The 15260-nt window shown below is 49.0% G+C and overlaps 1 protein-coding gene across 1 annotated transcript in view; it reads right to left on the minus strand.

The window, feature by feature from the left end:
• Window positions 1-582: 582 nt before the first annotated feature.
• Window positions 583-15260, minus strand: part of DHRS12 (dehydrogenase/reductase 12) — a 44583-nt gene continuing 29905 nt past the window's right edge. Inside the window, 4 exon segments of the mRNA XM_035003808.1 lie at window positions 583-696; window positions 3367-3471; window positions 4742-4803; window positions 9999-10007. Coding sequence (XP_034859699.1) covers window positions 583-696; window positions 3367-3471; window positions 4742-4803; window positions 9999-10007 — 290 coding nt within the window.

Genomic DNA, 15260 nt, shown 5'->3' on the forward strand with positions numbered 1-15260 from the left:
ACCCAGAGTAAACATTTGAGAGCTGTAATGAGATCAGAGGATTTTAGAGATAGAAAGGATCATATAATCTGGGGGCCTTATTTTTGAAATTAAAACTAAACTTCTTTTTACAGAAGCAGTACTTGTTTATTATGGAAGACGGAGGAAATACTGATGAACCAAAAAATGGCGTTTGAAGCCTTGTGTTGTCCCACTCGTGGAGGACAAGATCCATGTGCTCAGGCCCCTGCCCAACCCCCATCAGGCCTCCCAAGTCCACGGACGGACGGGCTGCCCACACCCAAGAGGCCCCGTTGGTGCTCTGTGACCTGTGGGCGACAGATGGCAAAGTGCAGATCCAGGTGGTGGGCTTGCAAGCACAGATTTTATAAGCACACAGGTTGACGTTGGAGTTGTCAGGATGACGTACCTGGGAGGAATAAAGCGGCTGGGGGCTCTCCGTGGCCTGATGGTGCTCACGGGCAGGCAGAGCCACGCATGTCTCCCTTAGGAAGGGGAAAGAACTGAGAAGCCAGTCCCCCAGCACGCCTGGCCTGAGTCTCTCCTGGTGTGTGTGCTTCCCTGAGAACATCCCCTTTGCATTTAGAACAGGATATGCAAAGCTTCCTCAGATCTGTGCATCGGAGGGCGAATCTGTGCCAAGTCTCCAAGCCAGGTCTCCGTGGGATGCTCCACAGCACCAACACACGCCTTTTCCTAGGGGGGCGTGGGTGTAGCAAAAATCAGATCATAAGGCGCGCACAGTTTTGGAACCGGATCTCTTCATTTAATGATATAGTGCAGACAATTTCCCTCTCCCGCAGACATTTATCTATGGCAGAGTTTTCAGGTTGGAACAGATTTCTTGTACAGGTGTTCCATAATTTATTACCTCCCTCTCCTCTCACTAGTGCTGCGATGAGCAGCCTCGTTTTCCAGATCTTTAATTATTTCTTAGGATGAACTCCAAGGATATCTATCCAAATGTTAGGCTTCTGAGAAACTGGCTTTCGGAAAGGGGACAGCAATGTTGGAGATTGTGCTCCCGGAATGCTGTGGCGGGCCCGCGGGGACGGCAGCCTCTGTGCTTGGTTCCCCGCCTGTAAACAGGGCGACAGCAGTGCCCCCCTCACGGGGGTGGTGAGGCCACATGCAGTGTATCCAGGGGGCACCTCCGGTGTCTGGGGGGTGGGGGGCTGGGGTGTCTGCTGTGACTGCGGCTGGGTTTAGTTGCCTTGTTTGGGGAGGAGGTCTCTCCTCTTTGAAACTTCCTCGTAGAGTTGGGGAAGGCAGATCCCTAAGAGAGCCCCGCTCCCCTTCCCTGCCCTTCCAACAGGCTCCCAGATAATTCTGGTTGTCTCCTTAGGGATGATTATTTACCTTTGCACACTCATTATTTCGAGAAACCTGGGTGGGGGTGAGGTGGCCTGAGCCTGTCCCCAGATCCCCAGCGGTCTCCCGTTGACTTCCCTGGGCCCCTGTTCATGCCTCTTGGGCCCGGAATGCCCGCATTTACCAGCCCCCTTGGCCACCAGGCCGCTGTAGTCGGGAGGGCTCCCGGAGGAGGGGGCACCCTAGCTGCACCCCGACCCCAGCACCGCCCCCCTCCGCCACGCACAAGGCAAACCGGAGACAAAAGCTCTGCTTCTGAAGCTGAAGCTTCTCCCTTTCTCGTACCAACGTGCCCCTCTTAAATGGAAATGAAGCAATTCCCCAGTCCTCATTACACTGGTTTTAGGTCATTCCTGGGGAGATTCAATCCTGTGGCTGCTCAGATATTTTTAGATGAACCGAAAGCCGCATGGAAATTAAAGGCTGCGACCTCCCCGGCGTGATGAGCCCTGGGTGGCCGGGTGCCCTCGGGCCCACCGCTCTGGCAGCGGCCCAGGCTGCCTCTGCACAAGGGCGCAGGATGAGCACCTGGAGAGGGAAGGCGCCCCTAGGTGCGAGGCAAGGGAGCTGGCTGGGGGCACACACAGCAAGCCCCCACCCGGGCCCGTGTGGGACGGCAGTGTGCACAGATTTCGCCCTTGACCTCCCGGTCCTCCTGATCTGGTCTTTATGGGTGTCTCAGTGGAACCCAGTGCTGCAGCCTGGCCCCTCCTCAGGAGGCGGAAGGAGCACAAGGGAACTCCAGTGATGATGCCCGAGAGCACGCTGCATGCTGCCTGGAGGCCACCCGAGCCCCTGCCCGTGAAATTAGCGCCCAGACCTGCCCCTTTCCCAAGTGGGTCGTGCCCCTCTATTCTCTGCTGTATGCACTCCGGGTGAGGGCAGGGTCTGTCCCGCGGGCTGTCAAAGCTCAGGCCCCCAGCGCAGGCTAGCACTGAGCACGTGTCCAGTCATACCTGAACTAACTCCTGCCTTGGCGTGTGGGACCCATACCTGAGATGCCTGGAACACCCCCCTCCCCGCACCCCACGTGCACCTCCACTGCATCACGGCTGTTGCCCAACCCCGGGGCTGCTTGCTCATGCTTTGCAAAGAACTCCATCCGGGCCTCTTTGATGAGTGAGTGGTTTATTCCCATGCTCCCTGGGAAAACTGTAAAGCAGTGTGGCTCTTTGGAACGTCAGGATTTTGAGTCATGGGAGATAATCCACCAGGATTGGTCTGCAGGGTCAGTGAGCAAAAGTGGGGCACACTCAGGGCGCACAGAGGGCAGAGGTGGAGGTGGGAGTGCCTGGCAAGGCGGCCCTCCGAGACAGTCGACACCAGCAACAGGGAAGCTGATGGGTGCTGGCAGCCTCACACACAACGAGGGAGCCCCACCGGGTGCGTTTAAGGGCAAGAACGTCAATGTGGAAGTTCTAGATCGGGCTTTTAGAAATAGCTGTCACACCTGACATATGGCGGTACGACCATACCTAAGATCAGGTAAGAGATCTGGACGCCTGCCTTTCATTCCTCCAGGATGGACGGTGCACGCCCTTCACAGTGAGCCCAGGGAACGTGGCATACTCCTGTGGCGTCTGTCGCTGGGGAGCCCATCGCCGCCCACAGGGGAGAAGAGTGACCTCCCGCCATCCTGATTCCCTCTGAGCCGTGCAGGCCAAGGGCACCTCTGCTAGGCTCTCTCCTGCTCAGGGGTGGGGAGGGGGCACCAGCCCTCACCAATTTCTTTGTGGGCGAGCCTGGGAAACACCAAGAAGAGAGGCGGCAGCTTTCGTGGCTTCTCCCAAGAGCATAACGAAGACCCCTCGGATCTGAGCACAGTCATGACTGGCGCCTCCAGAGGGGGGCTCCTCAGGGCCAGGGAACTTTCCAGGTGCTGCTGGCAACTGCTAAGATCCAAATTAATGTGTATCCCAGAATCAGCCTTGTTTTGGAAAAGAGCCCATGTGGTACATTAATAAAATGCAGTCTTGACAAAACCGCGTCACTCACCTTGTTCTGTGCATGGACCCTCGTTCCACTAAGTGCTGTCCTTTCTGATTGTAGATCATGGGTGTTCAATTTCGGAACCAACATTCCTCCCGAGGAGACTGGTACCTGAAATAAATATGATAGACATTCACAAACAAAAACTTACAAAACCCTCCCAACCCTCTTCTCTGTCAAGCAGTGTATTAATTTTCTTGTTGGTGATGGAAGAAATGACCACAAACTTAGTGGCTTAAACCAACGCAGATGCATTTTCTAGGTTCTGGAAGTCAGAGGTCTGAAATCAAGGTGTCAGCAGAGCTGTGCTCCTCCTGGAAGTTGGAGGGGAGAACATGCGCCTTGCCTTCTTGAGCTTCCAGAGGCCACTTGCTCTCCTTGACTTGTGACCACACCACCCAGATGACCTCTTCTTCCAGCCGCGCATCTCCTCCTTTTCTTCTGGCTCTCCGGCCTTCCTCTTATAACGACCCTTGTGATGATACTGGACCCACCTGGATAGTCCAGGATACTCTCCCTGTCTCAGTATCACCTCTGCAAGGTCCCTTCCTGCCAAGGAAAGGTGACATAGTCATTGGTTCCAGGAACGAGGACATGGACATCAGGGGTGGGGGGAGTGGTCATTCTGCCCACTAAGGCAGAGAAGAGGCAGCGTCCGCAAACTGCCTTCCTCCTGGTTTCTCTGATTTGGGTCATTTTAACCCATTAGGAGAGAACCGGCTCCATTAGCCCGGCCCCTCCCATCTGAGCAGCATGTTCTCAGGGAAATGCACCTGCCCACCCCTGACCTGAATGCCTTCTGCAGCTGCCCCTGCTCTCCAGAAGCCTCCCTTTCCTGATGCTCTGCCAACTCTCAGATGACATCAGGGCAAAGCCTTCGGTGAGGGCTGGGGTCTCTAACACGGCTCGTGGATGGTTCTTCCTCCCTTTCCACAGGGAATTCATAGGCCATATGTGGGCATCAGCCACCCAGCCGTGACAGGAGGTGGGAGTAGGGAGGCGAAGGTGCTCTTCGGAGCGGGCTTCTGAGAAGCCTCTACCACCCAAATGAGGATTCAGGAATCCCAGTCCACATGTCAGGAACTCCTACTGAAGTATGTGTGTCCCGAGGAAGAAGCACCAGGCAGACCCACATCGTGACCTCCCAGCTGTCTTCATCTCCTCTCTAGGCCCACCCGGATGCTGTCCAGTCTGGCCCCCGACTGCCTGGTTTCAGGTGACCAGAGAGAAAGCCCATGGGCCCACCGGACAGAATTCGGTTCCTCCCATGGATGTGGACAACATGCCCCCCTTAGGACAGTTGGGGCAGCAAATGTGGGACCACCGACTTGCCATCAGGAACAAAATCAAACCTACAGAACTTCCCAAGAGGTCAACTCGCTGCTCTGGGGTCTAGTTCTTCCTGCAACGCAGGGATCAGGGCCGTCGTGAGAATATACACACCTGAGGAGGCAGCGTGCTCTGGGAGGGCGGCGGGCAGTGGACTGTGCCGTGGGGCCCTGCCACTCAGTGGCCCTGGAGGAGGGTAAGTGGCCCCCTACGCTGCCGTCCCCCACCCACCACCCACCACCCACCACCCCAGAGTGTTTTCAAATCCAAATGCTGTCACTAGCCCTGTGATGCTTCCTTCTCTGGTCCCATGACACTTTCCTCTCCCAGGACTGGGGCCTCCTGTCCCGAGAAGAAGAGGAGGGGGAGATACCAACTGCAGCTCAGTCTAGGAGCCCACGGTGGGGAGAAGCTGATACATGCGTGTATGTTTGTTATATCTGGTCTGCGCACAGAAAAGGACGAACAGGAAATAAGAAATTTAGCAATACTGCTTACGTCCCCAGGGTGGGATGAAGTGAAACATTGGCTTTCTTTGCTATCCATTTCTGCACTCTTTGAATTAGAATATTTTACAATGAGCATATAATTCTAGGATTATTTCTGTTATCATAAAACATACATTTTTAACAAAATGAGAAAAAATACTATTGAAGTGTATGTGACCTGGAGAGATAGTCACACTATACAGAATAAGAAGTTGCAACACGGCAGGCACAACAGAATCTCATTTTTTGCAAGGAAAGGTGTCGAAACAGGAAATATCTCCAAGGATGATATTTTGGTGCGCTAAAATGTTTAAAATGCTTATCTTTGAATGGTGGAACTCTTATTTATATGTCCTCATGCCTTTCTGTATTTTTTAAATATTTTTTTGTTTTTTATTATTTTTTAAAGATGTATTTATTTATTTTGAGAGAGAGCGCACGTGCATGCTCGTGTGTGGGGCGGGGGCAGAGGGAGAGAATCTTTCAATCTTTCAGGCTGAGCGAGGAGCCTGAAATGGGGCTCAATCCCATGACCCATGAGATCATGACCTGAGCCAAAACCAAGAGTTGGACACTTAACCGAGCGAGCCACCCAGGCGCCCTATCTGTATTTTTTTTTTTAACATGAGGTGGGAAACACACAAGGGTTCCAAATGGCAGCACCCTGGGCTCTTTTCTGGGCCACTGCTGGGAGTGTCTGCTTGGCCAGCTCCACCCACCACTGCCACTGCCTGGCTCAGACCCGAGCCCGCTGGAGAAGCCTGGCACCACGGACAGGGCCCTGGAGGGCGCTCAGAGTCTGGATCTGGGCACCTACCAGCAATGTGACGGAGGGCGAGTCACCGTAGCAACTTCAGCCTTGGTTTCTTTACTTGTAAGAGGGAGATCAGAGCTGGCCAGCCCCCCTCCCAGGACCGGGAAGCTCTCGGTGTGTGTCTGTTGTAGATTTCATTTCTGTCTTGTTATTTGTAATTCCGAGTTTTGACTTTCATCCCAGATAGCATTCTTAGGTGTCCATGTCCCAATTTATTTTTGGAGGGGCCTGCCTTGTTAGTATATGTGGATTTTGAAGTCTCATAAACACTTGGTCTCCAACAGCTGTTCCCCTCCATCCAGTGGCCTTGAACACTTTCTTTGTATTCACTGCCCGTGGCGCTCTCTGTGATTTAATTTGCGAGAAGCAGAAAGGACCTCTGCCAAAAGCTATCGGCCCCGTCAGCCTGCCACGACGGATTGTCATAAATGACTCCTGAGTAAAGGAAATGAAGGCTAGAAGGAGGGTCCACACAGCAGGCCTGCAGCCCCCTCCTCCGGGAGGCCCAGCTGTCCGTGCCCAGCGAGGCTGAGGGCTGGGCTTGCTCACCGGGCCTGTCTGGGCACACCTCCTCTCTCCTGGCCTTGGATGCAGGAGAGCCAGGGTGAGCCCCTCTGCTCCTCCCCACCCTACCCAGGAGATGGTTGTGTGTTTTGTTTCCTGCTTCATCCCCTAGGAGAACACACCTGATTTAAATGTTAACAGAGTCACCTGCAGGAGGATTGGCTGCACCATTCATCCTGCCAAATTCTCTCCTCTAGGGTACAGCCAAGTGGTAGGTGCTTTTTAAAGACTCCTGGAGAAACAGCACAGTTTTTAGCAACAGGCCCTTCAAGGGCTTCTCTATCTTTTTAAAATCTCGCTCATCCCAAATCCGCAAAACAGGCCTTTCCCTGCCCTTCTCCCATGCCCACCCACCTGCCAAAGGAGCAGATCTGAGATATCATTTGCTTCTGTGTGCTTTCTGCCTCCCAGATCACCAGCTTCATCATTATAAAGAACCTGTGTAGCTCTTCACACGCAGCACACATTTCTCCTCCCTGAGAAGGAGGTGAAGCATCTTTTTTTCCTGACCACTAGTGATTTATAATCCTTGTGACTCCCAGCTGGGTTTCTGAGGCCCTGCCCACGTACCTTCAGAGTCTTTTCAGGCCAGCAAAGAGAAACAGAATAATAATCTGCTGAAAGAATAACATAAAAATATGTAAGTAATGTACGTATGTATGTGCGCATGTGTGTGTGTGTGTAAAATTTTTTATTAAAAGAATTGGAATCAAGAGAATCCCAAAGAGGTTTGGTGACTTATCCAAGTTCCCAGCAAGGGCATACAAAGTGGAAAACAAACGGCAAATTTCCCTTTTCTTGACTCATTAAACCACATTCAGTCCCAGGCGACACTGATGCCGAGAGAGTGGGAATGTATCCCATTGTTTGCAAGTCATTATTCCCTGAGGATGAACTTGGCACCAGGAGCTCTTCGCTCCACTCATATAGAGCCCATTACAGGCCTGTTGTTAACACAAATCAATGTCATTCTCCTCCCCCAGAGCCCTCAACATCCGGGGTTCCCTACTGAACTAAGCAAAAAACTCCTTGGCCTGATGTCGTAGACTTCTTTTGGAGAGGTACCCCAACCTCTCCCCTCAGGGGTGGGCCCCACATCCTGTCTAAAACAAAAAAAAAACACATAACGAAGTTGTTACCCTGAGCCAGGCACTGTGTTTGTCCCATGTGGCCTCAAGCTCCCCCCGCCCCCAAGAGTGTGGAAACAGAACCCTTGCACTGAGGGCAGGTTGACTCAAGGGTGCCATATTTGGCCCACGTGCATGGAAGAGCAGAGGAGGAGAGAGCGAAACAGTTGTGATGAGTCTGTGGACAACCGTCCCAGAGAAAGACGTTTACCCCGGTTCCTCACAGCAGTGCTGTCCTATCCCTGACCCACCCAAAGCCCAGCTGTGCCTCTGCCACCGAGTTCTGTGAGGGCTGTGCCCTTGTAAGCCCACTAATAAATTATTTTTGCCCATTTGGCTTGAGTGGTTCCTGTTACTTATAACCTAACAGTCCTGAAGATACTCGGCTTAGCTAGAAAGTCTGCCAGTTATTCTGTGCTAATCAGCCACCATTCAAAATAACAACATCCAGGGGGCACCTGGGTGGCTCAGTCGGTTAAGCATACACTCTAGATTTTGGCTCAGGTCATGATCTCAGAGTCGTGAGATCCAGCCCCGCGTTGGGCTCTGTGCTCAGCATGGAGTCTGCTCAGGGTTCTTTCCTCTCTCTCCGCCCCCCACCCCCCGCAACCCTTGGCATACATGTTCTCTAACTCTCTCTCTCTCAAATAAATAAATCTTTTTAAAAAAAAATAACAACATCCAGGTGGTACTGGCAGGGCACTGTTGGAAATGGCTAACAGATGCTTTGGTCACTCATATTTGAGTGTGAACCAGTTTGGTAACTTCCTTTCCTCCAAGACTGACCAGATAGGATCAGGGACGTTTGGGGGATTCAGAGTTTTGGTGAAGATGAAGATGAAGATAGAAGAAGAAGAAAGAAGAAAGAAGAAAGAAGAAGAAGAAGAAGAAGAAGAAGAAGAAGAAGAAGAAGAAGAAGAAGAAGAAGAAGAAGAAGAAGAAGGAGAAGAAGAAGAAGGAGAAGAAGAAGAAGAAGAAAGAAGAAGAAGAAATTTTAGAGAATGGGGTCCCAGAGGAGGGCAACCCTAGGTCTAGGGAAGGCACCTTCAGCTGCTGGAAAATGTGCCCAAGGTTAGTCCTGCTCCCAGTAATAGGGAAAATAATTCATTATCATTATGACTCATTAGTATTTTTAATTTACACAATGTCTTCCTTCTAAGGAACTCATTATGTTGATGGAGGTTCATTATAAGAAAGAGATTTGGGAGTGGAATTTATGTTGGACACAGTCTTCTAAATAGGGCAACAAGGACCTTTATTACATGGGTGCATAACTTGAAGCAAACCTCTCTCTATAAGCTAATTAGTAAGGGAGGTAAAACTGTCATGTCCGGGTGATGCTGAAAGAGAGATGTGCAGCTCTCTTAAAGCATTATGAAAACCACATTCCTAGCCAAATATTAAATTCATTAAACTTGAAACTAACATAATGTTCTATGTCAATTATATCCCAACAAAAAAATCCATGGTGCTCCTAAAATCATAAAATATCTTGAGTTTAGTATATTTGAATAGCATTAAATATTGCTTGATGAGAAAAATATATTGTAAATTTTACGTTTTAGCATAAGACAACTGAGGGGTATTTCTATTCAGATACTTTCAAAGCCAGCTTGAAAGAACTGTCACTCTGGCTCTGGAAAGTTACTGGTGTAGATCTTAAAGGAGCAGACACCTGCACTGGGGAATCCCATTTGGTACTTCTCCATGTGTGCAGTAACAGAACATCCCATAGGGATCGTGGGAGACTCACACACTGACCTTACAAGGTATATAGAGACCGTTTCCAAGATCATATCACCTGGGGAGGCCAGCAACACAGGTTCCCACAGAAAATGAGGCATTAGGAAGCATCTGAGTCATCAGCTTCTTATGCGGTATTCTTGGTTTGGGGTCAGACAGCGGTGAGGGGGAGTCAGATTTTTCCCTTTGCCCCCAACCTCAACTCATCCTCCCTATCCAGTTCCATTCATTCAGCAAGTGTTTATCAAGGACCTGCTAAATGCCAGCCCCAGTGCTAAGGATGAGGGGTACTGTGAGGCCCCCTGCCCCCATGCATTCTCCCGGCATGGATAGGCATTAAGCAGGTTGTTACGTAATTAACCCACACTCACTGTTCAGGTAAGTACCGTGATGGAAGAGTGTGTGCACACTGTTATGAGCACATGGGGGTGGAATGGGGGCCCACATTAGCAATGAGGTGGCATCTAAGATTTAGAGGAGAGGCAGAGAAGAAGTGGAAAGGGTGGGAGGGGGGGTGGGACAGGGAGGAGGGTGTTCCAGGTGTGGAGCACAATCTGGGCAAAGAGGCTCAACCGAGGGTGGCTGAAGCTGTGAGCAAGGCGGAGAGTGGGGCTGGGTGAGGCTGGAAGGTCAATGCCAATGACATCAAGATTTCATGACACCAAGGGCTGATTTCAAGCAGAAGGAAGCAAATTTGCATTTTTAAGGATCACTCTGTCAGCTTTATGGAGGAAGCCACGGGGGTGTGGGGGCAGGAGAGGGCACCGAGAGCCCTAGTTTACACATTCTGTCGCAGGGACCGGGGTGCTTGGGTAGTGCTAGTGTGGACGTAAAGAGAAGCAGACAGGCTGAAAGTATGTGACAGAGGCCGCTTCAGATAAACTACGTACAGGAGGTGAGGAAGGGGAGGCGCCAAGGATGAGTGGGTGGGTGCATAGTCATGCCATCTACTGAGGTGGGCTCAACTAGAGGAGGAGCAGATCGGTGAGGAAGATCGAGAGCCGAATTTTGGACAAGCTAAGTAGGAGGTATTTGAGATATGAACTTGGAGCTCAGAAGAGAGACCGGGGCTACATGGAGACCTCTGGGCAGCCAGAGCCAATGATGGCAGGCATGTGGGGCTGCAGGCAGGGGTGAGATCCTCACAGAGAGCAGGGGGATAAGGGAGGAGGCCAGGACTGGGCTGGGTGGAACTACGGTCTTTCCAGGTCACGCCAGCTCTGGAGCTTGAAGAAGACGGAGCAGGGACAGGAGGAGCCATGACTCAAGAGTGGAAGCACAGGGCCTATGCAGACCGCGCTCCCCAGGAGTCCGGACAGCCATGTCAAGTGCTGCTTGGGGTCAGGAGGGCTGAGAATGGAGGCAACACAAGGGTCACAGGAGACCTTAGCAAGAGTTGCCAATGGTTGGGGAGAAAACCAGGATGGAGTGGTTGCAGAGTGAGCAGGAAGTGAGGAAGGGAAGATAGAAACCAGCTGGGAAGGAGAGGAGGAAGACAGAGCAGGGTGTGGAGCAGGGACTCATCCCAGCTCGCCCAGGACTCCCCTAGTGTTGTCACTAAAAGTCCTCCATGCTGGGAATCCACTTAGTCCTGGGGAAATCCCGACTGCTAGTCACCGTAAGGTGGAGTGTAGCAAAGTTATTGCTCTTGTTGTTTTTAGACAAGGAAATGGACATTTATGAATGCTAATGGGAAGGATCCACCTGATGGGGGAGGGGCGAGCCCTGGTCAGTTGCCCTGACTCCATGTCACTCACACAAGTGTTAAAATGCTGTGGCTTCCTCATCCTCCCCAGGCCATCCAAAGTCCAACCTTCATGGTGCACCAGCAAAACCAGTGTTTCTGGAGCAAGATGACTGAATTTGCTCCCTGCTGTCACATATGAGGGAGGCTCTTGCCTGCCACTCTTGGGACACAATGAGAGCACCTGCTTTACAGCAGGGAGAACCCGTGTGGGCACTGGGGCCTCTGCTCCTTAAAAGCATGAAGGTGCTTAATTGGGATTTTGTTTTTAAAATTCCCCCAAATGAGGGCCAGATAGAACTGCTATGAGTAACACTTCTTTAAAAACACCTGCTGAATCCCAGCCAGGTAATCAGATGAGGCCCTGGGCCCACAGGCCAGGAGGAGTTCCAGGCACACCACTGACTTTCCAGACTGGGGCAGGGAGACCAGAGAAGCAGTCCCAGCAGAGCCCAGAGAGAGCTCAGCCCTGCCCTGAGTGCCACAGCAGCCCAGACCCCACCCCTGGGGCAGGTGGGGAGGCCCAGGAACAACGTGGCCAGGAGCTCAACTCTGGGAGGGTTTTGTGCCTCATCCAAAGCAGCCTCACTGGCTGGCAGGAAACCAAAAGCCAATGGGCAAAGATCTCAAACTTTTGGATTCATTCATTCTTTCTCCTTAGAAGGGCCAGACAGAACTCCCCAGAGCCCCATGCATGGCTCCGGAATCCTTCTGAATGTGGGTGGTGGAGGTGGGGGTGATCCTATTTGTGATTTCAAGAGCTTCAGACCCCACCCATCTCCCCTGTTGTGTAAAATCTGCCTCCTCACCCTAACCTACCAATCCTGTGGGTTAAAATATCTTAAGGATGAGACAAGTAATGAGCTGGGGCTTGCCCTAGAAGATATTAAAATGTACTGTGAATAATTAGAATAGTGTGGTCTTGACATAATAATTAATAGATCAGTGGAACAGACTAGAGCTCAGAAAGAGAAGCAACTTAATGAGAATTTGGTATACAATAAAGACGGCATCACAACTCAAAAGAAAGGAAAGCATACGTAATAAATAAGCAGTGCTGTGTGACACTGTTTATTAAGAATACAAGGGAGGGGGCACCTGGGTGGCTCAGTCAGTTAAGCATCTGACTCTTGATTTTGGCTCAGGTCATGATCTCAGAGTTCTGGGATCATGACCCGTGTCAGGCTCCCTGCTCAGTGGGGAGTCTGCTTGAGATTCTCTTTCTCTGTCTCTCCCTCTGCACCTCCCCCCATGCTCACACACACACACACACACACACACACTCTCTCTCTCTCAAATAAATAAATCTTTAAAAAAAAGAATATAAGGGAGAGAGCATGAAAGAGAAAGAAATAAAAAGAAAGGCTCCTTACCTACCCTATTCAAAAGTGACTTCCAGATGCATTAAAAAGCTAAGAAAATGTTATAAGAAAATAGGGGGGGAATGTAATTATTTCGAATAACAAGGGATTTTTTTTATCATAAAAGTGAATAAATCAGTCTTAATGATAAATATTCAGCCTGACTACATAAAAAATGAAAACTTCTGTGTGGCAAACCGAAACATCAAAAACAAAACTAAAAAAGAATTTGCCAAACTGGGGTGGGGGGAGGACTTGCAGTAAATGTGCCAAAGAAGGTTTATAAGGCAATTTTAAGAGATAACGATCTCAATAGAAAAATGGGCAAGGGACATGAACAGGCAATTAGCAAAAGAAATACACATGGCCAATAAACTACCACCAACACCACCAACTTCAATATCACTAGCAACCAAAGAAATGCAAAGGAAAATAAGATGTCATATCTCATCCATCAGTTTTGCAAAGATCATTCACTTGAGAACAATAGGAAGTAAAAAAAAATAAGCACTTCCTGTGCTGGTGGGAATATAAATTGCTACAGTTTTTCTGGAGAGTAATTTGGTTAATATATATCAAAGTCTTAAAAATGCTCACACACTAGGTCTCTGTAATTTCACAACTAGGGACCCATCCTAAGGCAATAACCAAAGATGTAAACAAAAATATATGTACAAAAGCATTTATCATGGAGTCATTTTCAATAGTGAGAAGTTGGAAACAAGCTAAATATCCCACAATAGGGGGTTAATTAAATAAATTATGGAACATTCATCCAATAGACTCATTCTAAATAGAAGTAACATTTTAAAGGATATTACATGATGTGAGAAAACATTTAAAATATAATGTTAAGTGGGAAAACATAGGACTCAGAATGATATATACAGTGTGGTTCCAGATGAGAGTAGGGGACATGCATAGAAAAAGGCTTAAAGAAAATAGACCAAAAATGTTACCAGTGGTTATTTCTTAATGATGGAATTACAGGGGTTTTTTTTTTTTTATTACTCTCATATATTTTTATTTCCCCACTTTTCAAGTGAATACTCATCAGAAAAAAAAAGGTGATCTTGAATAAATGCCTCCTCCCATACCTCACCCCCACATACAAGTCCTAAGATGGCACCTGCTAAGATGAGAACAGATCCCTTGGTTTCCTTAGCTGTGAGCTGGGACCCAGCAAGTAGTGTTGGCCTAAGGGAATGAGAGAAAAGAGACAGATGTTTAGAGGGAGGGGAGAGAAGGGAACTAAGGGAGGGAACTGAGAATGGTCCAGAATGTGGAATAATGCTGAGACCATACTGGCCTTGCTGGGGCCTAGATAATACTCTAGCATCCATTCATTTGATTTTCTGAAGAGATCAGAAGAGTCTGGGCACCTTGGAGTCCAGACTCCAAAATGGTAAAAGGAAACCTCAGGGAGACCTCTGATGTAGCTGGATGGTGGCCCTCTTCTTCTCCATCCTCCTCTCTCCTTCCTTTTCAGTGGCTTCTTAGGGGAAAGGCAGTGCAGAGAAAATTCTAGGATAATGATGAGAGTGGAGGAACAATAGGAACCCCAATAAGCACTGGGGCTGGCTGGTCATCTTTTGGGACTACTGTCCCCTTCCCGATTTTGCCCAGAATGATATGGGCTCTCAGGAAACATAAAATTTGGGGTTAAGAGGCTCTCCTAGACTGAAAGGTTGCTGTTTAATCCTTCACCAGCCATTGTGCACCCCACGGTCCTTGGAGCAGGTGGGCCAGGAAGTGACCCCCCCACCTCTGCACAGCACAGCCTGAAAGGTGCCTCTGCATTTATTCCTCACCAACTGATACTTCTGAACACCTGCTACTATCAGGCATGTGCGGGGTGATCTGCACTCAAAGCTGAAGAAAATACAGTCCTCCCTTTCTAGGAGCTCACTGATTACTAAGAAAAGGTACCAAAAAACAACCGTAATAATCTGCTTCTCACTAAGAAATGGACTTACTACATGCCAGACATTGTGCTGAAAGTTACAACGCTTTTCTTTCTTTTTTCTTTCATATATTAAAAAAAAAACACACACACACATACACACATAGTTGACCCTTGAACAACACAGGGTCAGGGGCACCAACCCCCCATGCAGTCAAAAATCTGTGTATAGGGACATCTGGGTGGCTCAGTTGGTTAAGTGTCCAACTCTTGATTTCAGCTCAGATCATGATCTCAGGGTCGTGAGATCAAGCCCCTCATCGGGCTCTGCTCAGTACAGAGTTTGCTTGGGATTCTCTCTCTCTCTCCCTCTCCCTGCCTCTCTAAAATAAATAAGTAAATTCTTCAAAAAAAAAAAAAAGCTGTGTATAATTTTGACCCCCCCAAAACTTAACTACTAATAGCCTACTATTGTCTGAAAGACTTAACTAATAATATAAACAATCAAATAACACGTATTTAAATATATATCATATGCTATATTCTAATAAGTAAGTTAGAAAAAAGAACACATTATTAAGAAGAGCATAAGGAAGAGAAAGTGCATTTATAGTACTGTAGCTATTGAAAAACATCCACGTATAAGTAGATCAGTGCAGTTTGAACCTATGTTGTTCTAGGGTCAACTGTATGTTTATACTTTTTTACACACAGTAAAACTCTGCATCTGTGTGTGTGTGTGTACAGTTGTGAGTTTTTGTAAATGCACAGCGTTGAGTAAATGCATTAGACTATGGCATGATTCAGAACAGTTCCTTCATCCCAAA

This window comes from Mirounga leonina, unplaced genomic scaffold (genome assembly GCF_011800145.1).
Source record: "Mirounga leonina isolate KUSES-001 unplaced genomic scaffold, KU_Mleo_1.0 Mir_127, whole genome shotgun sequence".
Taxonomy (NCBI): Eukaryota; Metazoa; Chordata; class Mammalia; order Carnivora; family Phocidae; genus Mirounga; species Mirounga leonina.